Below are 24,494 nucleotides of genomic sequence, written 5' to 3'. Positions count from 1 at the left end.
AGACAGATACCTAAAAGGAAGGATGAGTCCAAGAGTATGAGATGAATGGAGACAGATCATACGTAATGAATAGCACAGCCATTGTCTAAGGATACTGTTTACAGATTGTGTGTGTGAGCTCATAGAAAGCAGTAAGTTTTTAAAATTTAGGCTAATGCCAGCTAACATATTGTTTACTATCCCTATTTCCAATCAGCACTGACTCAACCCTAATAAGAGCCTTTTGTCTGGAATATTTGAAAACAAATTTGGAATGAGGAAGGGGTGAAACAGGCTCCCACATTAAAGCATAACCATCCCAGACTCAGGAATAGGCCAATCCCCATCAAAATGTTTACTTTGGGTCCATCTACATAACCTATTAAGAGTCAACTTCGATCAGCAAAGACAACAACTAGAAGGATAATGGAGAAATAGTATAGTTTCCAGATCTTTTTTTTTAAGCACTGTTTACTTAACACTTTTAAGTGAATTAATAGCAGTTGTTGAAATTGTTGCCAACTGTTGACTTGTCATCTGTGAACGGGAATTAACTTGGTTTTGTTCATCATTAAATTAAGTGTTAGGCTTCAGTAGTTTAAAGAATCTTGGAATGCAGGTCCTAATGGGATTTTAAAGTTACAAATAACTGAAGTAATTCTGATAATTGTGAAGACATCTGTCCTTGTAAGATAAAAAGAAAAATTCCTAAGAAAGTTTAGAATTCTGAAACTCAAAAGTCATTATTTTGAAACAGAAATCAGTATTTTGATATTCAACAAGAACTTCTGGACACCATCTATACTTTCAGTCCTTTATTTGGTGTAAAAGAGGCTACAAAAGAACTTAAAAATTGTTGTCATTCTCAGAGTGACAGAATGCAAGATGCTGTATGACTCAGTACCCACATGAGGGGGCCTTCACAAGTTCAGAGGAAAACTAGCTGGAAGAGAGCTGAAATGATATGGACAGGCACCTGAGGAACAAGTTGGTTGGACAATGGTGAATGTACAGGATTTAATATTACTTCAAGTAGCAATGAGGTTCTAAAAAGGCTCTCAGTGATTCTTGCCTTTGGTTATTCAAGCCTTTTTGTAGTTCGCTTCCATGTTGAACAGACCTGACCTGTGTAACTGATAGGATATTGCAGAAATGATGGGTATGTGACTTTTGAGGTTAGGTCATAGAAAATATTGTGGCTTCAATCTTTGTCTCTCTTAAATTCTCACTCTAGGGGAAGCCAGACTCCATGTTAAGAGGACATTCAAGCAACCCATGGAAAGACTTATTTGGAGAGGACTGTGGGCCTCCTGCCAATAGCCAACACCAACTTGTTGGGCATGTGAGTGAGCCAACACGGAAGTGGATCCTCTAGCCCCAGTGAAGCCTTCAGATGACTTCAGAAGCCTTCAAATAACCTCAAGACACCCTGATTCATAACATCCACTTACCTGTCTCTAAATTCCTGACCCATTGGAATTGTGAGGTAATGAATGTTTTGGGACACTGAGTTTTGGGGTAATTTTTAAAGTAGCAGTAGATTAATACAATTTATTTGGTCTCACCTAAAAATGCAAAAAAAAAAATCAATAAGAAATTGCTCGAATATGAATAAAAGGATGAGCTATAATCATTTCTTTAAAAAATGCTATAATATTATAACAAAAAAGTGAAATAAACTCTTATACACTAATATAATAATTGACCACACAGATCAGTTCACAATCCCTACCTGCCCTGATCCCAACCAGCTGTATAGGTGAATGACTTCATCCATTCAAAAACACTTCAAAAAAGCCCCACAAGGGGTGCCTGGGTGGCGCAGTCGGTTAAGCGTCCGACTTCAGCCAGGTCACGATCTCGCGGTCCGTGAGTTCGAGCCCCGCGTCAGGCTCTGGGCTGATGGCTCGGAGCCTGGAGCCTGTTTCCGATTCTGCGTCTCCCTCTCTCTCTCCCCCTCCCCCGTTCATGCTCTGTCTCTCTCTGTCCCAAAAATAAATAAAAAACGTTGAAAAAAAAATTAAAAAAAAAAAAAAAAGCCCCACAAAACCCTGAGTTCACTTAACAAATATTTATTGAGGATAAACTATGTGTCAAAATATGAATTAAGTACACATAATAAAATATAAATTACATAATTATATGGCATAGAACAGCACATAATAGATGAAAAATATTTTTGTTTTTTATAGTTTCATTTAAAACCAAGAGAATTAAAGTTTCCTTTTTGTAAAAATTGCAACTTGATTTTGTCCAAGGATAATATGGCATAGTTCTACACCTTCCTATTTGGGTGTGGGGATACCATTAGCTGCAGAAATGTAGGCAGGTAACACACCCTATGTGGATGACTGGGTGTGCCTTTTTTGGAAACACATCCTGGAATGGCTATACTACTGTACACAGATCCAGATGGTCACCACTATTAGCATCACCTTAGCCCAGCATCAGGTCTATAAAAAAAGAGATTCCAAGTCTGTCTGCTCCAGAGAGATATAAAGAAGTACAAGAACAGAAAGAGTTCCTAGTATCACTGATGAAATCTTAAAATTAGGAGAAGAGAGAAATATAAGAAAATACAGACTGATGATTTCATAATAAAGTCTTCTCTAGCTCTTGAAAAGGGCTCTAAAAAATATTTATTTTTGAGAGAGAGAGAGAGAGCATGAATAGGGGAGGGCCAGAGGGCAGAGAGAGAAGGGGACAGAGGATCTGAAGTGGGCTGTGCGCTGACAGCAGCAAGTGTGACATGGGGCTCGTGAACTGTGAGATCACGACTTAAGTCAAACTTGGATGCTCAACTGACTGAGCCACTCAGGTGCCCCAGGGATGGCTGGCTGGCTGGCTGGCTGGCTTGCTTGCTTTCTGCAGAGATCCACTACTAGAATTTAACAAATTCTACTTGTAAACCTGAGGTTGGGGGGATGAACAGGGGAAGGGAAGAGAGAGAGAGAGAGAGTCCTAAGCAGGCTCTGCACTGTCAGTGCAGAGCCCAACATGGGGCTTGATCCTATGAACTGTGAGATCATGACCCGAGCCAAACATCCAGAATCAGATTCTTAACCAACTGAGCCACCCAGGGTACCCCCATACTATTTTCTTAAAGCACATAACAATTGAGGCAAATGGCAGGACCATGAGATTTGTTTTAAAGCACAAAATACTCAGAAGTTACACCCAAAAAAATTTGCAGCCAGCTAGAAAATGTTCTGTGGCCACAGCCTGGTCCTTGTCATCTCAGGAAGTGAGGTGTGTTGGGGGAAAATGTGGACAAACCAGATTCAAAGCAAGAAGAGCTTATGATAAAAGATAAACAAAAAACAACCCATCAACCAGAAGGTCAGTACTAACTCAGCAGCTTGTAGATTAACAACTGAGTGTGGTGTTTGTCCTTCCAGAAGACCAGGCAAAGTGAGGGGAAAGTGTGGATGATCCTGGTCCAGAGAAAGAGAAAGAGAAGACAGGGCTTATGGGCAGAGGACTCACCTACCACTGAGATCTGCAGTAACTGCAGCTTGGATGTTAACAAGCCAAACAGGAGCAAACACAAAATACCATGGAGAGTAAACCAGTAGAACCTATTCAGAGGAACCAAAGGCATACCAAATTTCAAGGACTTCACCTAATAACCAGATTCCTAGAATTACCACCAGCGGAAGAGGATGTCGTCTTGGTGAATACCATGAACTGAGAGTGAACTCAGCAGAACACAGAACAGGTTGATGAGTAAAGGACAAATGATATAGATATTCCAGAAAATATTATTAAATAATTTCAAGTGAAATCCTGTCCCCAGTTGGGTTATACATTAAGTATCATAGTGACCCTATCTGGGACTGGCTACATAATTTGTGGGGCGCCCAGCACAAAATTAAAACAAGAGACCTCCTATTCTAAAATCATTAAGAATTTCAAGATGTAATAGCAGAGTACTAAACCAAGTGTAGGGCCCTTCTAAGCATGGGGTCTTGTGTGGTGGCACAAGTTGCATGCCCATGAAGCTGACTCTGGCCCTATTAAAAAGAGTGGAAGACAGAAGTTTTGTCTTCTACGAAGTGAAGAACTGCTTGAAAGTCAAGAGATATATTTTTAATGGAATAATATTTTTACCACATAGAGTATAAACCAATTATTGATTTAATTATACTAAACATGGGGACACCTGGTGGCTCAGTCAGTTAAGCATCTGACCTTGATTTCGGCTCAGGTCATGAACTCACAGTTTGGGAGTTTGAGCCTCACGTTGGGCTCTGTGCTGACAGAATGGAGCCTGCTTGGGATTCTCCCCCTCCCTCTCTATCTGCTCTCCCCTGCTTGTACTCACTCTCTCAAAAAATAAGCTTTAAAAAAAATTGTACTGGGACACCTGGGTAGCTCAGTCGGTTAAGCGTCCGACTTCGGCCCAGGTCGTGATCCCGCGGTCCATGAGTTCGAGCCCCGCGTCGGGCTCTGTGCTGACAGCTCAGAACCTGGAGCCTGGTTCTGATTCTGTGTCTCCCTCTCTCTCTGGCCCTCCCCCCATTCATGCTCTGTCTCTCTCTGTCTCAAAAATAAATAAACATTAAAAAAATTAAAAAAAATTGTACTAAACATGAATTACTGTTGAGGATTAGAAACACCTTAAGCAATGAACAGCTGCTTGTCAAGTCACAGACTTAATAGTTTTTAAAACTATTTTAGAAAAGCTTCTGAAAACCCACTGACAATTGACGGGCCACAGGGGAGGTCTTGGAAGTTAGGATGGTAAATTGACCTAGATCCATGCCTTTTATTTTCTTTTAATGGTTGCCATCAAAACACTCATTCCACATTAAAAGAAATTTTCCCCCAGAAGGATTGAGCAGCACGAAAAGATTCTGGGCTTGGAAGTGGTGCAATAATGTGTGGCTCTGGATTATTCCCCTTTTGGAAAGAGAGTGAACATGTTTTTGGTTGTTAATGAAATGACTGGACTATGTTTTGTGCTTCTTTAATCAAATAGTTTCGAAGTATGAAAAATTCTGTATACCAAAGTATAGACTCTATAAGGAATATTGAACACCTACTCGACTACAACTTCTCAGCTCTTAAGAAACAAAATATTAAAAATATAATTGAAGCCATTTCTCCCTCTTCCTCCAAATGTAATTTTGAGACCTGCAGAGCTTTCCACGGGTAACAGTTCTGTCCAAACCTTGAGACTCGACCAAAGTCGAACATGGTTTCTAGCAACTTAATGCCCTAGGAGGACTCTAGCCCCCCATGGAAACCCAGCTCCTCATTAAAATGCCCGATTTAGAAAGTTCAACTGCCAAGAGAATTTTCTCTGTTCTAGCCAACCCTGATGATGGATTCCTGACCTCTCTTTCTTGGAGCATTTATTAGAAAGAGCTTAGAATTGTTTCTCTTATGACTTAGAAGTGTCCTTCTCAAGGACCTGAGAGTCGTTACTTTGAAATGTAATCATCAGGAAGGATAGGGCCACTGTCTCTCAGCGTCTGTGGGAGGATAGAATCCTAACTACAAAAATTGCCAGCTAGCAGACACAGCTGGCTCAATCACAATCACACTGGCTCTTTGTAATTTTTCACTTCTATGACTCTAATGAGCCCCCATTCTCTCCACTCCCTTATTCTCCCTTTAAAACCTCTAATCACCTCTGCACCAATTGGAATGGAGCTCTGCTCTTTCCCCTACTGTCAGTAGTTTCTGGATAAAACCTGTTTTCCCTGCTTTAACTAATGTCTGGCTGTGTAAGAACTGCCATTCCATTTTTTTAATCATTTCCCTTTATTTTTTTAAAGCACTTATGCATCTATTCACAAACAATATATTGTCTTGCCTATTTTTACCACCAAATATAAATGAAACCATACTATACCTATCCTTCTGCAATCTCTCGTTCATTTAACATATTTTTCAGATTTATTCATACTGTTACCTGCTTCTCTACTTCATCAGTGTTGGTTCTACGGCTTGCAAAAGCATTTCCCTACGTCCATCCTCCCGAGCCTGTGCACACCAGGAATGGTCAAGGGGAGACAAGAGGCTAGTGCTTTGATGGTGTGGTGGTGGTGGTGATGTGGACCGAGCTTGGATGTGGAGGCCAAGGTGACCGTAGATGTGGAGCAAACAAGAAGTAGGGTGGGAAGAGAAGAAACGTGGCAGCTCAGTTTGGAACTCCAAGATTTTTAGAAATCTAAACTTGGATTTGACCTTCCAGGTTATTAGGAAGACTGTGTGTGTGTGTATACACACACACGATACACACACGCATATATATATATATATATATATATATATATATATATATATATATATATATATAAAGGCGGTAGGTTGGAGCATATTTCCTTTACTTTTTAGCGCCTTTTTCCCCCCAAACAACTTTCAAGCGTTCAGAAAAAGTAGGGGACTTCCATTTGTGCTTCTGACCGCGCCCCACAAATAGGGGTGGGCGGTGACCTTTCCTTACATTCAACTGTTTCCTCAAATCCAGTTGTTAGTGGGAAATGACTGAAATGTAGCTATCCTCCTACTCCCACCTTCCCTATGGGATTCCCCCCTCTCCTACTCTCTCCATTAGTTAGGACTCCCAATTCTGATTTTAAGTACGACGCCAAGATGCAATGAAGAAGCCAAACGGACGCTAAGAAACGACGCTCACAAGAGCCTTTTACCAGGTCACGCTCCCTCATCAAGCTCCGCCCACTCCATCCGCCCAGTCCCCGCGGCATGCTGGGACATGTAGTCTTTGAAGGGGCAGCTGCTTTGGCCGAGTCTCCTCCCCCAAGCTGCCTTTCGCCGTCGGGACGTCGGGACGTCGCGTTGCTCCCGTCTCTTGCCTCCTCCCTCTTTCTTTTCCTCTCCAGAAGCTCACTCCCAGACTTCCGAGAACCTTTTACGACATTGGGTCTCAGAGTCGGTCCGGGCGCCAGGTCCACTTTTCGGCAAAGTGACGTGGACGTCAACAGCAATGGCGGAAGGAGAAGAGGTCCTGCCACAGCCAACGTCGAGCGGTGACGGCTGGTGAGTGAAAGCCTAGGGCTGATTCTTTCTGCCTCTCTATTCTTTCTGCTCACCATCCTGCCTGTCCCTGAGGCACCAGCAGGCTCCGACCTGGAATGGGAAGACCCGTCCTGGGCAAAGTCCAGCGCCCTGCCCCGCCCCCTCTGCTGGCCAGCTCCTCTCAGCCGGCTCCATCAAAGCGAAGGGTCTAAGGCCGGACTCCAAATGATAGGGGTGTCGTCCAGGTATTGGGCCTCAGTTAGGTCCTCCTGTTTCGTTCACCGGTTTCTAAAACGTGCTGGAGAGGGTGGCTTCAGGGCTGGGTTTGGCAGGAGTCCCTGGCCCGGGGCGTTAGAGTAGGTTGGTAGGGAACGAAGTTAGAGCTGAGGCACTAGAATACCATTTGAAGAAGACACTTGAAGTTACCACCGCAACGTTTGCCGGAGAGGTTGAGAGATACACCCAGGGAGGATCCCTCCCACAGAGTTGAGATATTTTTTATATTCTAGTTTTTATTTCTTATTTTGCGTTTCAACCGTTTCTACCATTCGTCTCACACAAGTCGACTTTTTTTTTTTTTTTTTTCCTGTCTCTTTATTTCTACCGCTCAATCTACACAGCTTTTGGACGTTTTGTGGATATTGCTCTTGCTGCTCCCAAGCCTTTGCATGCTTACCTGACTTATACTCGGAGCTGTGGAGGGGGCGGGGACTTCCAATAATTTTTTGGTAGACTTTAGTCATTTAGTGTCGTTAATCTTTGGGAAAGGCTCCTACTTTTGAAATAGTTAATCTTTACAATACATTTTTAAGACAAAAATATATGGAACCTTTAGAAGCTTGTTGAGTTTGTATATTTAACCTAAGTATATTGGCCACATGTATTAGTTTTAGATTTGCTTTTTCATCATCTGACATGTATGTAGCTCATGTAATAAGTTGTTTGCCTAAAAATAATACAGGACATTTTACACATGGACTTTAATACTTGAGAAAGAAATGAAAATCATTGAAGGGGATAGATAATATAATAGTTGAGAAAATCAGTTCTCAGCAGACGTCTGGCATCACCTAAGTTCATGCATGTACTCTCCAAGGTGTAGTAGGAAAACTTACTGGTGACCTAGATGGAATTTCTTTTCTCAATTTGCTTATGTTGGAGCTGTGACAGGTAAACTCAGTAACAAGGTAAAATTGATCCAGTTCTTTGGGAATGTGAAGGTGTTATGGGATTTCAGGGGACAGAAACCACTTCCACTTGCAGTCATTAGAGAAGGCTTCATGGAAGGAAAGGTGTTTGAATTAGGCCTTGAAGAATCAATAGGTTTTAGACTAGTGCTGTCACTAGAACTATAACATGTATGTAATTTAAAATTTTCTCTTTTTTCCCCCTAAGATTTTTATTTATTTATTTATTTTTGTAATTTTTTAAAAAATTTATTTTTGAGACAGAGAGAGACAGAGCATGAGCAGGGGAGGGGCAGAGAGAGAGGGAGACATAGAATCTGAAGCAGGCTCCAGGCTCTGAGCTGTCAGCACAGAGCCCAACGCGGGGCTCAAACTCACGGACTGTGAGATCATGACCTGAGCTGAAGTCGGACGCTTAACCAACTGACCCACCCAGGCGCCCCTTCCCTAGGATTTTTAAAGTAATTTCTACACCCAACATGGGGCTCGAACTCACACTCCCCAGATCACGAGTTGCATGCTCCATTGACTGAGCCAGCCAGGTGCCCCTGAAGTGTAAAATTTTCTAGTAGCCACATTAAAAACTAAAAAGAAACAGTTTAAATTCTTTGATTTATATCTGAAACATTATTTTAACATAGGATTGTTCAAAAAAAAAGCCAGTTAGATAGTTTTACATCTTTTTTTTATACGAAGACTTCAAACTTTCATGTGTTCCTTACCTTTACCCTACATCTCATTTGGATCTAGCCACATTTCAAATGTTAAATAGCCACACATGGCTAGTGGCTAACATGTTGGATAGTGCATTCAGATTAACAGATGGGAAAGGCCTTTGAATGGAGTAATAGCATGACCATGCTTGGGCAAGGAAACGAAATGATTGTTTGAAGAGTAATGACTAGAACTTCATGAAATTGGCTGTCTTGAAAGTGTGTATTGTATCTAACTGGCTCTGATCAGCTTATTGGAGGTTATGAGGAGAAGTGTTTCTAGAGTTAAGGTATCTTTGAGGAGTTCTTAGGATTGTGAACAGGAGTCTGTTCACAGAGGCAAGGAACATGGAATTAATGGTTGTTAAAGGTAGCATTTGTTCTCTTCTAGGGTTGCTCTGTCTTTTGTGTGACTTTCTATTTTTGTTGTTTTTATTTCATGAATGGAGGAACCCTGAGGTGTTCAATGATTTCTCCTCTCCTTCTGTTCTCATGTAATCTTTGTCCATTTTCTATGCTCACTGCACTCAGTGGTGCCCTGTAGGAGTGAGTTTGAATGTAGAGAAGACATTGGATTTGGAGCCATAGATTTGGTACAGCCTCTGTTCTAAGACTAGTGAATGGGTTGTTATGGAATGGGAAGGATTTACTCTTTTTTTAAAAGGTCATGGGGCGCCTGGGTGGCTCAGTTGGTTGAGCGGCCAACTTCGGCTCAGGTCATGATCTCTCAGTCTGTGAGTTCGAGCCCCGCATCGGGCTCTGTGCTGACAGCTCAGAGCCTGGAGCCTATTTCAGATTCTGTGTCTCCCTCTCTCTGACCCTCCCCTGTTCATGCTCTGTCTCTCCCTGTCTCAAAAATAAATAAAACGTTAAAAAATAAATAAAAAATTAAAAAGTCATATTTTTATTGCAACTTTTTCAGCTGGAAATGTTTCTGAAATATGTTATATATCCGATTGCCTAACCTGAACTTATCTCAGTGACTTAGAGCCATTCAGTTTACAGATGTCAAAAATAAATAAAACGTTAAAAAATAAATAAAAAATTAAAAAGTCATATTTTTATTGCAACTTTTTCAGCTGGAAATGTTTCTGAAATATGTTATATATCCGATTGCCTAACCTGAACTTATCTCAGTGACTTAGAGCCATTCAGTTTACAGATGTAAGTGTATAAGAATAAAACTAGGTCCCTGTCCTCAAGGAATTTGTGGTCTAGTTAGAGGAGGCACATTTAAGAATGTCAGTTACTGTTATACTTCTGTAGTATAGTGAGACCTATCTAGGCAGATAGGGTAGATTGTTGCTATGTTAAATGGACCCAAAAGCCTTCCCTTTTTGAAATTGCTTTTTATTTTATTCCCTGTTTTCTTTCTTTGTTGTTAGTGGTATTTCCCAGTGTTTTTTTTTTTTTTTTTTTTTTTTTTTAATCTCTGAAACTGGGTAGCTGACCACATTAAAATTATGTATCAATTTGCAAAAAGGCTCGGGGTGGGGACTGAAGATCTTGAAAGTATGAGATGACACTTATTTACCGATCTTCAGTTATGTTCTAGGTTAGTGCTTCTCAAAATTTAAATGTACATTGGAATTACCTGAGGATCTTGTTAAAATGTAGATTCTGATTCAGTGCATTTGCTTGGGACCTGAAATTCTGTATTTCTTTTTTTTTTTTTTTTAATTTTTATATTTATTTTTATTTATTTTTTAATTTTATTTTTTTAAATTTACATCCAAATTAGTTAGCCTATAGTGCAACAATGATTTCAGGAGTAGATTCCTTAGTGCCCCTTATCCATTTAGCCCATCCCCCCTCCCACAACCCCTCCAGTAACCCTCTGTTTATTGTTCATATTTATGAGTCTCTTATGTTTTGTCCCCCTCCCTGTTTTTATATTATTTTTGTTTCCCTTCCCTTATGTTCATCTGTTTTGTCTCTTAAAGTCCTCATGTGAGTGAAGTCGTATGATATTTGTCTTTCTCTGACTGACTAATTTTGCTTAGCATAATACCCTCCAGTTCCATCCACATAGTCGTAAATGGCAAGATTTCATTATTTTTGATTGCCGATTAATACTCCATTGTATATATATACCACATCTTATTTATCCATTCATCCATCGATGGACATTTGGGCTCTTTCCATACTTTGGCTAATGTTGATAGTGCTGCTATAAACACTGGGGTGCATATGCCCCTTCGAAACAGCACACCTGTATCCCTTGGGTAAATACCTAGTAGTGCGATTGCTGAGCCACAGGGTAGTTCTATTTTTAATATTTTGAGGAACCTCCATACTGTTTTCCAGAGTGGCTGCACCAGCTTGCATCCCCAGAGATTCTGTATTTCTGACTGACTAGCTTCTAAGTTATGGCAATTCTGCTGGTTCATGGACCACATTCTTCAGTAAGGTTCTGGATGATGTGCAACTCAAAATGAGTTGGCCAGAGGAATGTATCTCTATATGTTATATAATCTGTTATATTTTGTCACTTAACACATTATGCTATAATTTATTTGATTACATGTTTTATCATTTCTATTTACATAGTGAACTTCTCAAGTGCAGTGGCTGATAGCAGGTGGCTCAATAAATGTTTATTGTCTGCATAACTTTTGTCAAATCATGTGCAATAACATACCAAGCTGTCATTTCATATACATTTTCTAACTTCATTGTTTTTGTGAACTGTGTAATGCTCTGCTTGTATAATGCTCAACTTTTATGGAAAACCATGGATATCAAAAAATACTCAGCTCACTTTCTGAAACTGCAGCCACATTAGCTCAGAGCATATGGAGAAATCCTTTAAAAATATTTACAACGAGTTTGAAATTATTTAAATTTAAACAAGCTACAGATTTATAAAAATTAACCAAGTTAAATTTTTATAGTTCAAAGATTGATAATTACTCTTCTCGGTATTGAAGAAATTGGCCTTGGATTTGAACATGTTTCTCATTTTCTGAGGCTTTCTTCCTGACATAATGCTTAAAGATCTAGTCATGATTTAAAAAATGTTTTCTGGGGGTGCCTGGGAGACTCTGTCAGTTAAGTGTCTGACTCTTGAATTTGGTTCAGGTCATGATCTCACAGTTGTATGATTGAGCCCTGCGTCAGACTCTGTGCTGGGAGTGGAGCCTTCTTAAGATTCTCTCTCTCTCTCTCTCTCTCTCTCTCTCTCTCTCCCTCTCCCCTCCACTCACTCTCTTTGAGTGTGCACACACACACTGTCTCCCTCTCTCTCTCAAAAATAAGTAAAACATTTTTTTTTGTATAGATATTAATTTTACAACAACTGTTGGTATTCTGAGTTTGTTTAGTTTAAAATTTTTGTACAATATCCACGTTAAAGTCGTGATTTTAATTTATTGCTAAACTCTTCTTAAAATTATAAAAGTATCAGTTCATAAAGAAGCTTCTATTCTTAATTTGAAATGTGAATAGAATTGTTTTGAGAATAATAGGGTCTTTTTCAAAGTTTTGTGCACTTTGTATATAGTGCTTTCAGTGCTTCCCATTTCATAGGCATTGAAATATGAGGAAAGATTTAAGGAGTAGGTGATTGCAATTTCAAAAATGATATAATCAATAAAGAAATACATTTAATATGAAAGAGAATGAAACTCATTTAAGGTGAATATTGACAGCTTCTGGTTCTGGGCAGACTAGATATTACCTTACAAAAAATGAAGAGGAAGAAAAACCTCGTCTTGAATTAGGTGTTTGGTTTTTTTTGATGTTTGTTTATTTTTGAGAGAGAGAGAGAAATCGCACAAGCAGGGGAGGGGCAGAAAGAGAGAGGGAGACACAAAATCCGAAGCAGGCTCCAGGCTCTGAGTGGTCAGCACAGAGCCTGACGCGGGGCTCGAACTCACAAACTGTGAGATCATGACCTGAGCCAAAGTTGGATGCTTCACTGACTGAGGCACCCAGGTGCCCTGAATTAGGTGTTTTTAAATAACAACTATTTGATTTGGTAAGCTGTAAGTATAGTGCAGGAAACAATTAGAAATTAAGAAGACTTAACTTGTTTATACTATTTACATTCATGTTTTTCTTATAATTCAGATTTTACTGTTTTTAAAGGTAATTCCTAAATAATAATTAACTTCTAGGATTTTGCATCTGTGGATGTTTTAATATCCACAGGTAAGAGTTAATAATTGGTTTTTGAATGCCAAAAAATGGATCCAATATCATTTAGTTTTACTGTAGAGAGTACAGGTGCCTTCCCCATCTTGGAGGCAACTTAGGTAATTCTGGCACACCAAGTTAAGTGTACTGCAATATGCACACAGCCAACTTCTGTCTCCTGAACAGAGTTGATAAAATATGCTTGGCAAATCATTTCTGGTGCTTATGCTAAACTGTGGATTCTACTTGGTATAAACCAAAAACAGTGGCTTCCCTCATGTATCAAAAAGCAAAATAGAGTTTAGCAAAGCAGTTATAAGGCATTCAGCAAACACTAAATACTGGTTATATTCAAGCTACTGTGTAGTGTTTTAGGAAAAAACTGAGATTTAAAACCAGAGTTCGCAGTGTTCTGTCTTGCTTGGGCACTTCAATGTTTTCATCTTTTTAGCCGTAGTATTCAAATAATATGTGAAGATATCTTCTAAAGATACCTAAATATTGGTGTTTTGGGAAGTTATACACTCTAGCAAAGTAGAATAGGATTACACAGCTTGAAAAGGGACAGTGCTTGAAGTGACTTAGATATTGAGAATTATAAGTGGAAGATAAATCAGTCCCTTATGTTAGGCTTACAAGAGAAATTGTTTCTTGTGGAAATGCAAGAGCAGTAAGTTAGGAGTCAATATTAAGAAACTTATTTCCTGAAATTTGATGTACATTTGTTTTTAAGAGTCTGTCTAACCTTTGACCTGAGCTGAGAAAATGATCAGTAATTAAATCACTTGTTTCAAGTCTTCTTTCTTTTTCTTGAGGGTTAAAGGAGTTTTTCTTATTCGTAAGCTGACACGCATTCCATAGTTGGGTGGGAATGCTGTAGTTTGTGTTTTTCTTGGTTTAAAGCAGTTGTTACATAAACTAATTGGTATGGTGATATTTAATAATTTTAGCAAGAAGATATAAGAATATATGTTTGTGTAGGGCTTTATCTTGTATGTAATGCTTATATATGCTGTCTCATTTGGCTCTTACAACAATTCTATGAGAAGTGGAAGTTATGGATTATTGTAGTTTTCTTGTTAGAGATGAGAGGACAGGCTTAGGGTGGTCAGGTGACAAACCCAGTTAGTAGAACTTATATCTCTTTAAGCCCTGTGCTCTTTCTAAAGTTGAATGCATATATGTTATGTATTTCACATATAGTTGAACAGACACCTAGAAAGAGCCCAATTAAAAATATGGTATTCCTATATTCAATCAGTCTTGTATTTTGAAAGCCACAATATTCCAAGATGTACGTTGTTGAACATATATATTTGTTACTTGTGGCACCTATAAGGCTGTAAGGATATGCATACCTTGTCTGTGTTATATACACAAGAAGGGACAATTCATGATTGATATGGTGGGAAGTGATACAGAACATTATATACTATAGCTTTGTACCTTAGTTTTCATAATGTGTTCTCATAGCCTTGCCAAAAATAGATTAGTTTTTTGAACTTGAAATATTATGGTTATATAGTACACCTAGATAATATATACATATATAATATATGTTGTATATTTAAATGTATTTGTATAATAAATTATATGTTAAATATATATTATATAAGTAATATAATTATATTACATATATCTAAATCATATATAAAATAGAATTATTATTTATAGTTTGTGAGAGTATAGTAGTGATATTTAATTAGAAAACATAAGTAATTATACAGCTTACTAACTTTATTAGCTCAGTAATTTTTCTGTTGTTTTTATTCAGGGATATTGGAGAAATAAGAAACCTAGTTTTAAAATAACTCTCTGTGGTTACTTTCCCTTTTTGGGAATTTCTAGCCTTTGTTTTGAAGTATAAAAGTGACCCATAGAAGAATGTATTTATTTCATATAGGTGTGTAATTAAATACCAGAAATTCTTGAGCTTTGTATTGTAGATTCTATTTACACGTAACCACTGACATGAAAGTAAATGAGACTCTCTTTAGTCAAATAAATTATCATTGATGGTTGGAATCCAGGCTTTAAAAAAATCTGTTATGTATTTCTTTGCCAAATTAATCTTCATTGGTAAAGCACCCTTGGAAAGACTTGCCAAATGATGTAAAGTGTTGTCACCTCACTTGTAGTAGTGTTCCTTTATTTTCTGAAATGATAGTTTCCTGTTGGAATGAGCACTGGGTGTTGTATGGAAACCAATTTGACAATAAGTTATATTTAATATATTAAAATAAACAAAATGATGGTTTCAGGGAAAGGAATATTGGTAGTGTTTCTTCTCTCATTACATTTTGGATAAATTGGAAATTCGTGATAGAAGCAGGTAATGTGCTGTTTTGTGTTGACTTGTGCTGCTTTCATCCTGTTCTTTCTCTTGGGCAAAGGACATACTCTATTTTCCAAATAAACCACTGCTTCGATTGGGGGAAAATAATCTGGTGCCTTTCTTTGTGCATTGAAAGTCCTGGAAAGTCACCTCATATGTATAGAAAAGAACAGTATGTTAGGAACTTTTTATTTTAAGGAAGCATGAAAGAGGAAAGGATTTAGAGCAGTCTGTAAAGTCAGCTTCTCATTAGTAGAGAAGATGTTCTTCCATTTTGTAAGCAAAGTCTTACAGCAAATGCATTGCAACATTACACATCTAAAGTAAAGTTATGACAAACAGCTTCTTCCTCCTTCTCCTCCTCCCCTCCTTCTTCTTCTTCTTCTTCTTCTTCTTCTTCTTCTTCTTCTTCTTCTTCTTCCTCTTCTTTCTTCTTTCTTCTTTCTTCTTTCTTCTTTCTTCTTCTTTTTGGCTGAGGCAAAAATTCTTGAGTTTTTTCTTAGCAAAAGGGGCACACCCCATAGGTACCATTGGTGCAATTTGATCTACATGGATTATGGATCAAAAATAAGTCTGAAGATTTAAAGCATCTGTTCCATTTGTAGTTAATTTTAGTAGTTTACAGAGCAGCGTTCTGTGATCTGTCTCCTTTGCCTGTTGCACAGTGCTGAAATACTGTAGATACAATTTTTTGTTTGGCTTATCAAGCATAGAGGACTAAATTTACACTTTTCTTAACTTGGCACAAGATCCTGCTTAAACAAATTCTGTAGAGGATTGCATTATTTGATAAGGGAATCTCCCAAAACTGCTTTTGTGGATCTGATCCTAATACCAAGTTTCACTAATTTTTTTTAAAACTGGTGAGTGAGATGTTTTTTCCCTTGGCATTCAAATATACAACTTGTTAAAATGCTGTAAAAAGTATGTTGATTCTGACAAAAATCCAGAACTTCAAGATTTCACAGTTACCAGATTGTGCTCTCAGATTGTAAGGCGTTGTGGCCATTTCTTAATGTGTCTCATACTATTTGTTGTTAGAAAGTTTTGATGGTTTGAGATTGGTATTCATTTATTTATTTTTTTTTTTTTAAATGTTTATTTATTTTTGAGAGACAGAGCACGAGCAGGGGAGGAGCAGAGAGGGAGGGAGACAGAATCTGAAACAGGCTCCAGGCTCTGAGCTGTTAGCACAGAGCCTGATGTGGGGCTCAAACTCATGAGCCATGAGATCATGACCTGAGCCGAATTCGGATGCTTAACTGACTGAGCCACCCAGACGCCCTGAAATTGGTATTTAGAAATAAGTTGCACGTGAAGCACCGGGCTGGCTCATTTGGTAGAGCATGTGATTCTTGATCTCAGGGTCATGATTCAAGCCCTGCATAGAGCTTACTTAAAAAAAATAAGTCAGAGAAAGATAAATACCACATGATTTCACTCATATGTTGAATTTAAGAAACAAAACAGATGAACATAGAGGAAGCGAAGGAAAAATAAGATAAAAAAAGAGAAGGAGGCAAACCATATGAGACTCTTAAATACAGAGAACAAACTGAGGGTTGCTGGAGGGGTGTTGGGTGGGGGGGATGGGCTAAACAGGTGATGAGCATTAAGGAGGGCACTTGTTGGGATGAGCACTGGGTGTTCTACGTAAGTGATGAATCACTAAATTCTACTCCTGAAATCATTATTACACTATATGTTAACTAACTTGGATTCAAATACATTTAAAAAATGAAAAAAAATAAAAATAAGGTATGCAGTTCTAAGTTATGCATACCTTATGGTCACTGAACTTCATCTGTATGTCTACTGTACAAGTGAATGTGTAACAAAGTTGTCTTATTTCTATTTCTAACAAATGTCACAGAATATTTAGGAACTAATTAAGGAGTATTGGTATGGTAGTAATTTGTAACCAGTGTGCCAACAATAGCAAAATAAGTTCAGACAAAGCTTTTGATGCTGATGTCTCATGAGTTGGGCATTAAGAAATAACACAAAGTAAGTCATGAAACCACAACTTAATATGTGCAACTTGACACTGTTACACAGTCTGTTGGTGGTCATTTTTGAGTTTTAAGTAACTGATCAGAGGTTTGTGCCAAACAAATTCCAACAGACTACGCTTCAGAAAGGAGCTGCTTTTGATGAGTGGGTTTTAGATAATAGGACTTGTGATAAAACCTTGGAATAGCCAGCTAGAATGTAGGCTACATGAAGCATGACTTTTTAAAGAAAAAAAAATTTGTTTTCATGTTTATTTTTGAGAGAGAGAAACAGAACTTGAGCGAGGGAGGGACAGGGAGAGAGGGAGGCACAGAGTCTGAAGCATGCTACAAGCTTTGAGCTGTCAGCACAGAGCCCAGTGTGGGGCTCGAACCCATGAGTAGTGAGATCATGACCTGAGCCAAAGTCAGACGCTCAACCAACTGAGCCACGCAGGCACCCTGAGAGCAGGACTTTTTGTTCACTGCTAGATCTCCAGTGCCTCACACAGTTGCCAGCAGGTAGTGGTGCTCAATATAATTTATTGAAGGTTTGAAGAAAAGAGTACTTTTGGCAAGGAAGGAAAGAATTCAGAACAAGGGTTAGAGAGAGATATAGGAAAGTTACTGGGAACTGAAGGAGAGTGTTTTAAGGAGAGAATCTAACTTTGCAGATATGTAAAGAGGACAAGGACTGAGATGACTGATGACTTTTTGGAGCAGTTTCCGTAGAGGGATAAAGGGTTTAAGTGAATGGGGAGAGAGTAAGTTAGAGATGAATGGTGACTACTGTTTTCAGGAAATTGAATTGTAAAAGGAAGGAGAGAGTTAACTGTTTGCTTTCAAGTTTATTTATTTTGAGACAGAGAGTGTAAGGAGGGTAGGGGCAGAGAGAGGGAGAGAGGGAGGGAAGGAGGGAGGGAGGGAGGGAGGGAGAGAGAGAGAGAGAGAGAGAGAGAGAGAGAGAGAGAGAGAGAGAAGAGAGAGAGAATCCCAACCAGGCCCCTCTCTGTCAGTGTGGAGCCTGATGCAGGGCTCGAACCTATGAACTATGAGATCATGACCCGAGCTGAAACCAACAGTCGGATGCTTAACCGCTGAGCCACCCAGGTGCCCCGAGAGATGACTTTTTGAAAGGGAGTAGGTCATGTATAGAGCCTGTTGAATAAACAAATGTGGTGAAAATGTTTGAGGAAAGGAGAATAATCATCACAGGCTATATTGTTCTTTACATCCGTGAATGCAAGAAGTTCTGAGTCCATTTTATCTCTTGGCTCTGTTTAATAATGCTACTAGACTCAGAAGTTTGATATCCTATGCAGTAGAAATAGCATGTTTAGGATGTTTACATAGCAGGCTTTGGGTTTTTAATGATTTCCTCAGTAGTGCAGCTTTTAAATTTTTATTTTTATCAAACAATAATATATCTTAGACCATTAAAAAATTTTTTTTGGCCCCTCAAAAAAAAGGGTTTTTTTAAGGTTTATTTTTGAGAGAGAGACAGAGTGTAAAAGGGGGAGAGGCAGAGAGAGAGGGAGACACAGAATTGGAAGTAGGCTCCAGGCTTTGAGCTGTCAGCACAGAGCCTGATGTGGGGCTCGAACTCACAGACCAGACCACGAGATCATGACCTGAGCTGAAGTCAGACACTCAACCAACTGAGCCACCCAAGCATCCCTTATTATTTTTTAAATAGTTTCCCCGTGTGTGTGGGAAAGAGTGGGTGGAGAGTAGGAATAGTATACTATTTCTTTTGAATATATATGCTGTATGTTAACTTTAAAACTGCCCTTAGTTTTAAACTTTACACTTTACACTGTGGTTAATATGTTGAACATTTTCCATGTCATTAATTGTTTTTCAGCATTTTAAATTGTTGCCTGGTATTCCATCTACTGATTTAAATCAGTTCCTCATTTTAAGAGAGCTACGTTGTTTTCATGGTTATAATAAGCACTGCTTTGAACATGCTTTTAGCTGAATCATTTTACTCATTCTCAATTTTTGTTGACTGAAAGAGTATAAATGTTAAAAAGGAATCCATAAGTATTTAAATTATTCAACACTACAAATATAATCAAACAATATTGATATAAATATAATCAATATTATAAATATACTCAAGCTTGGGGCACCTGGGTGGCTCAATGGTTAAGCTTCTGACTCTTGACTTCAGCTCAGGTCTTGATCTCATGGTTCGTGGGTTTGAGCCCTGCGTTGAGCTCTGCGTTGACAGTGCAAAGCCTGCTTGGGATTTTCTCTCTCTCTCCCTCTCTCTCTGCCCCTCCCCTGTTCTCTCTGTCTCTCTGTTTCAAAATAAATAAACCTAATATATACATATACGTATGTATATACTAACTAATGCTTTACTGACTAATGCTATGTGCAAAGTAAATGTCCTTCCCATCTCATTTCTCTGAAGTAGCCACCTTTCACAATTTTGTTTCTTTTTCTAATGGATATTGCCATACCCCGGACCCACCTCCGGTCCCTAACAACTACTGTTTTTTTTCTGTCTCTGTGATTTTGACTATTCTAAATACCTCAAATAAGTACAGTATTTGTGTTTTTGTGACCGGCTTATTTCACTTAGCATAAAGTATGCAAGATTTATCCATGTTGTAGATGTGTCAGAATTTCTTTCCTTTCTGAGACTGAATAATATTCCTCTGTGTGTGTGTGTGTGTGTGTGTGTGTATGCCATTTCATTTATCCACTGAAGGATATTTGTGTGTGTGTGTGTGTGTGTGTGTGTGTGTATCCCATTTCATTTATCCACTGAAGGATATTTGTGTGTGTGTGTGTGTGTGTGTGTGTGTGTGTGTGTGTGTATCCCATTTCATTTATCCACTGAAGGATATTTGCGTTCGCTCCACCTTTGGGTACTATGAAAAATGCTGTTATGAATGTGGGTCCACAAATATCTGTTTGAGTCCCTGCTTTCACTTCTTTTGGGTATGTAACCAGAAGTGGAATTGCTGGATCATACAGTATTTTTATATTTTAATTTTGGGGGGAATAGGCATACTGTTTTCCATAGTGGCTACACCATTTTACATTCCCACCAGTAGTGCCCAAGGTTTCACTTTCTCCACATTGTCAACAACACTTTTCTTTTCTCTTTTCTTTTCTTTTCTTTTTTTTCTTTCTTTCTTTCTTTCTTTCTTTCTTTCTTTCTTTCTTTCTTTCTTTCTTTCTTTCTTTCTTTCTTTCTTTCTTTCTTTCTTTCATAATAGCCATTCTAATAGATGTGAAGTTTTAACCTCCATGTGTTTGGGGGTTTTTCTATTTTTTTCTTGTTGATTTCAAGTTTCATAACATTGTGATCTGAAAATATGCATGATATGATCTCAATCTTTTTGTACCTGTCGAGGGCTGTTTTGTAACCCAGTATGTGATCTACTTTGGAGAATGTTCCATATGCACTCTATAAGAGTGTGTATTATGTTGCTTTAGGATGAAATGTTCTAAATATACCTGTTTAGTCCATCTGGTCCAATGTGTCATTCAGAGCCATTGTTTTCTTATTGATTTTCTCCCTAGATAATCTGTCCATTGTTGTGAGTGGAGTATTAAAGTCTCCTGCAATTATTGTATTATTATCAATGTTTGCTTATGTTTGTGACTAATTGATTTTTATATTTGAGTGCTTCTATGTTGGGGGCATAAATATTTATAATTGTTAGCTCTTCTTGATGGATAGACCCCTTAATTATGATTTAATACCTTTCTTCATCTCTTGTTACAGTCTTTATTTTAAAATCTAGTTTGATACAAATATGGCTACTCTGGCTTTCTTTTGATATCCATTAGCATGATAGATTGTTCTCCATCCCCTCACTTTTTTTTTTAATGTTTATTTATTATTAAGAGACAGAGAGAGGCAGAGCATGAGCATGGGAGGGGCAGAGAGAGGAGGAGACACAGAATCCAAAGCAGGCTCCAGGCTCCGAGCTGTCAGCACAGAGTGCAACTCATAAACCACAAGATCATGACCTGAGCCAAAGTTGGATGCTTAACTGACTGAGCCACCCAGCCCTCCCCCCCATTTCAATCTGCAGGTGTCCTTAGGTCTAAAATGAGTCTCCTATAGGCAGCATAGAGATAGATCTTACTTTTTGTATCCATTCTGATATCTATGTCTTTTGATTGGGACATTTAATCCATTTACATTCAGAGTGATTATTTAAAGATACAAATTTATTGCCATTGTGTTATCTGTAGATTTCATGTTTGTTGTGATGCCTCTGGTCCTTTGTAGTCTTTGCTGTTTCCACTCACAGAGTCCCCCTTAGGATCTCCCGCAGGGCTAGTTTAGTGATCATGAACTCCTTTAGTTTTTGTTTGTCTGGGAAAGCTTTTATCTCTCCTTCTACTCTGAATGACAGCCTTGCTGGATAAAGGATTCTTGGCTGCACACTTTTCCTATTCAGCACATTGAATATTTCCTGCCACTCACTTCTGGCCTGCCAAGTTTCAGTGGGCAGGTCTGCTACTAACCTTATGTGTCTACTCTTGAAGGTTAAGAACCTTTTGTCCCTAGCTGCTTTCAGAATTCTCTCTTTATCTATGTATTTTGCCAGTTTCATTATGATACGTCATGGTGTTGACTTGTTTTTGTTGATTTGGAAGGGAGTTCACTGTACCTCTTGGATTTGGATGCCTGTTTCCTTCCCCAGATTAGGGAAGTTCTCAGCTATAATTTGTTCAAATAAACCTTCTGCCCCTTTCTCTTGCTCCTCTTCTCCTGGGGCTCCTATGATACAGATATTGTTTTGTTTCATGGAATTACTTAGTTCTCTAATTCTCCTCTGATGATCTAGTAATTTCCTTTCCCTCTTTTTTTCAGCTTCATTATTTTCCATGGTTTTATCTTCTGTTTTATCTATTATCTCCTCTGCTTTTTCCATCCTCACTGTCACTGTATCTAGTTTATTTTGGATCTCAGTTATAACATTTTAAAATTCATCCTGACTAGTTCTTAGGTCTTTGATCTCCACAGCAAGAGTTTCTCTGGTGTCTTCTATGCTTTTTTTCAAGCCCGGTTATTAATTTTATGACTGTTCTTCTAATGTATGTTCACATATATTGTTTATATCTGTTTTGGGTAATGTTCTGGCTTTGATTTCTTCTTGACCTTTCTTCTGGGGAGAATTCCTCCATTTTGTCATTGTGGCTGTTTCTGTCTTTTGTGTGTTTTAAGAGCTTATTATGTGTCTTGCACCTTTGAGTACTACTATATTTAAAAGGAGTCATATGCTGCCTGGGGCCTGGCACTCCAGGAAGTGTTTTTGGCATATGTTGCATGTACTCTTTTGTTGCATTTGGCTGCTCTGTCCCACTGGTCAGTCCTCTGCATAGCTCCTCCTAGCTTGTAATGGTGCAGTGTTTGGACCTTTAACTAGGTGTGCTTTGATTTGTTGTTGAAGTAACTCTGGGGAAAAAAAGCGGGGGGGGGGGGGAGCCTAATTCCATAAAAAGAGAAAAATGAAGGGGGAAAAGAAAACCAAATAGAGAATCAAAAAACAGGGGCGCCTGGGTGGCGCAGTCGGTTAAGCGTCCGACTTCAGCCAGGTCACGATCTCGCGGTCCGTGAGTTCGAGCCCCGCGTCAGGCTCCGGGCTGATGGCTCGGAGCCTGGAGCCTGTTTCGGATTCTGTGTCTCCCTCTCTCTGACCCTCCCCCGTTCATGCTCTGTCTCTCTCTGTCCCAAAAATAAATAAAAAGTTGAAAAAAAAAATTAAAAAAAAAAAAACAAACTATAAGGCTAATTCCAGAGAAAGAGGAAGGAAAATAAAGAAGAAGACAAAAGAGAAAATATGATAAAAGAATAGAATAAAAATGCCTAATCAAAAAATATATATATAATATATAAATTATTATATAATAAATAATATAAATATAAATAATTAAAAATGTATAAAATAAGAATTCATATATATTTATAAATATATATAAATATAAAAATATATATTTATAAATAAATATATATATACATATATATATGTGTATATATATATATATGTGTGTGTGTGTGTATGTATGGTTTGACCATAACAAATCAGAAACTATGAGCCTGATTCCAAAAGAAAAAAAGAAGAAGAGGGAGGAAAGAAGAAGAAAAGGAAAGAAAAGGAAAGAAAAAGAAAGAGATGTCTGTTGGTGCCTGGGACAGGTGGCTGTGCTGGTCTGGAGGAGAGGCCAGCTGCTTTGGGTCAGCCAGTCTTGCTCCAATAAACAACCAGTTACCAGGCACAGAGGGGCGGGGTTTGGTGTAAGCATGTCCTGCCTCCACTGGGGGCTGCTGTGCTGCTCTCTGAAGTCCCACCATGTTGGTGTTGGGGGGAAAATGGAAACACCCCATTCTTTCCTCCCCACCCCAGGTGTCTCAACCCACGCTGTTCAGGCAGCCCTCAGAATAGCGAGGGCAGTCAGTTTTCCCTGCTCTACAGTTCTCCTGCTCCTTCTAGGCACTCAGCTGGGATTCAAAACTTCGAGTCTTAAAGGACCCAGCTCTGTGTGGCTCCTCTCCCCTGTTCCAGAGTAGGGCCTCACGGTCCTGCTGATAAAAGGCTTTTTGGCTGGTACCCTCAGGGTCTTTTGTCCTTGGGGAGGCAATAAACCCTCTTCCCAGAGTACTCTGGAAGAGGGGACTATTCTCTCCTAGCGTGCCCTGAGATCGCTACACCGGGCTGTGCACTTCGGCCGGCTCCCTTCTCCCCAGGAGCGTGTGCTAGGGCTCCTGGCTCCGCTCCAGAGAAAGTCAGGCACTTATGAAACCTCCAAATTTCAGCTCCAAAGGCTGTTTGCAAACAAACAAAAACCTCAAAAAACTGGTACTTTTGTATATCTCTTTCCCCTGTCCAGGGTCCAGAGAGGTTTTTCCTTTTGTGCTAACTGGATGCTGCACTTTCACAACCCCTCTTTCTTTCTCTCCCTTTTGTCTCTCCACAGAAAGTGTTCTTTCCCCTCCGTGCCTATGCCATTTTATCTCCCCCAGTTCACATACACGCACCTTGATTCTGCCAGGCTCTCTCCCTCCAAGTGTGGAGATGCTTCTGCCATTCCGAGGTGTGAAGTTTTAATAGAATTGATTTTTAAATTCTTCCAGACCTTCTTAAGAAGAATAAATAATAAATGATGCATATGCATCATACACTTAAGT

At 38.9% G+C, this 24,494-nt stretch overlaps 1 protein-coding gene across 2 annotated transcripts in view; it reads left to right on the top strand.

The window, feature by feature from the left end:
- Nucleotides 1-6,711: 6,711 nt before the first annotated feature.
- The window catches only part of TBC1D23 (TBC1 domain family member 23), a 58,914-nt gene continuing 41,131 nt past the window's right edge, over nucleotides 6,712-24,494 (top strand). The window contains exon 1 of one of the 2 annotated variants that reach the window (XM_058731614.1): nucleotides 6,712-6,987. In XM_058731614.1, coding sequence (XP_058587597.1) covers nucleotides 6,935-6,987 — 53 coding nt within the window. In that variant the 5' untranslated portion in view covers nucleotides 6,712-6,934. The remainder of the gene's footprint in view (nucleotides 6,988-24,494) is intronic. The other variant, XM_058731613.1, reaches the window with a different exon arrangement.

The sequence above is a fragment of the Neofelis nebulosa genome, chromosome 5 (genome assembly GCF_028018385.1).
Source record: "Neofelis nebulosa isolate mNeoNeb1 chromosome 5, mNeoNeb1.pri, whole genome shotgun sequence".
NCBI lineage: Eukaryota > Metazoa > Chordata > Mammalia > Carnivora > Felidae > Neofelis > Neofelis nebulosa.
This window is presented reverse-complemented; position numbering and strand designations above follow the sequence as displayed.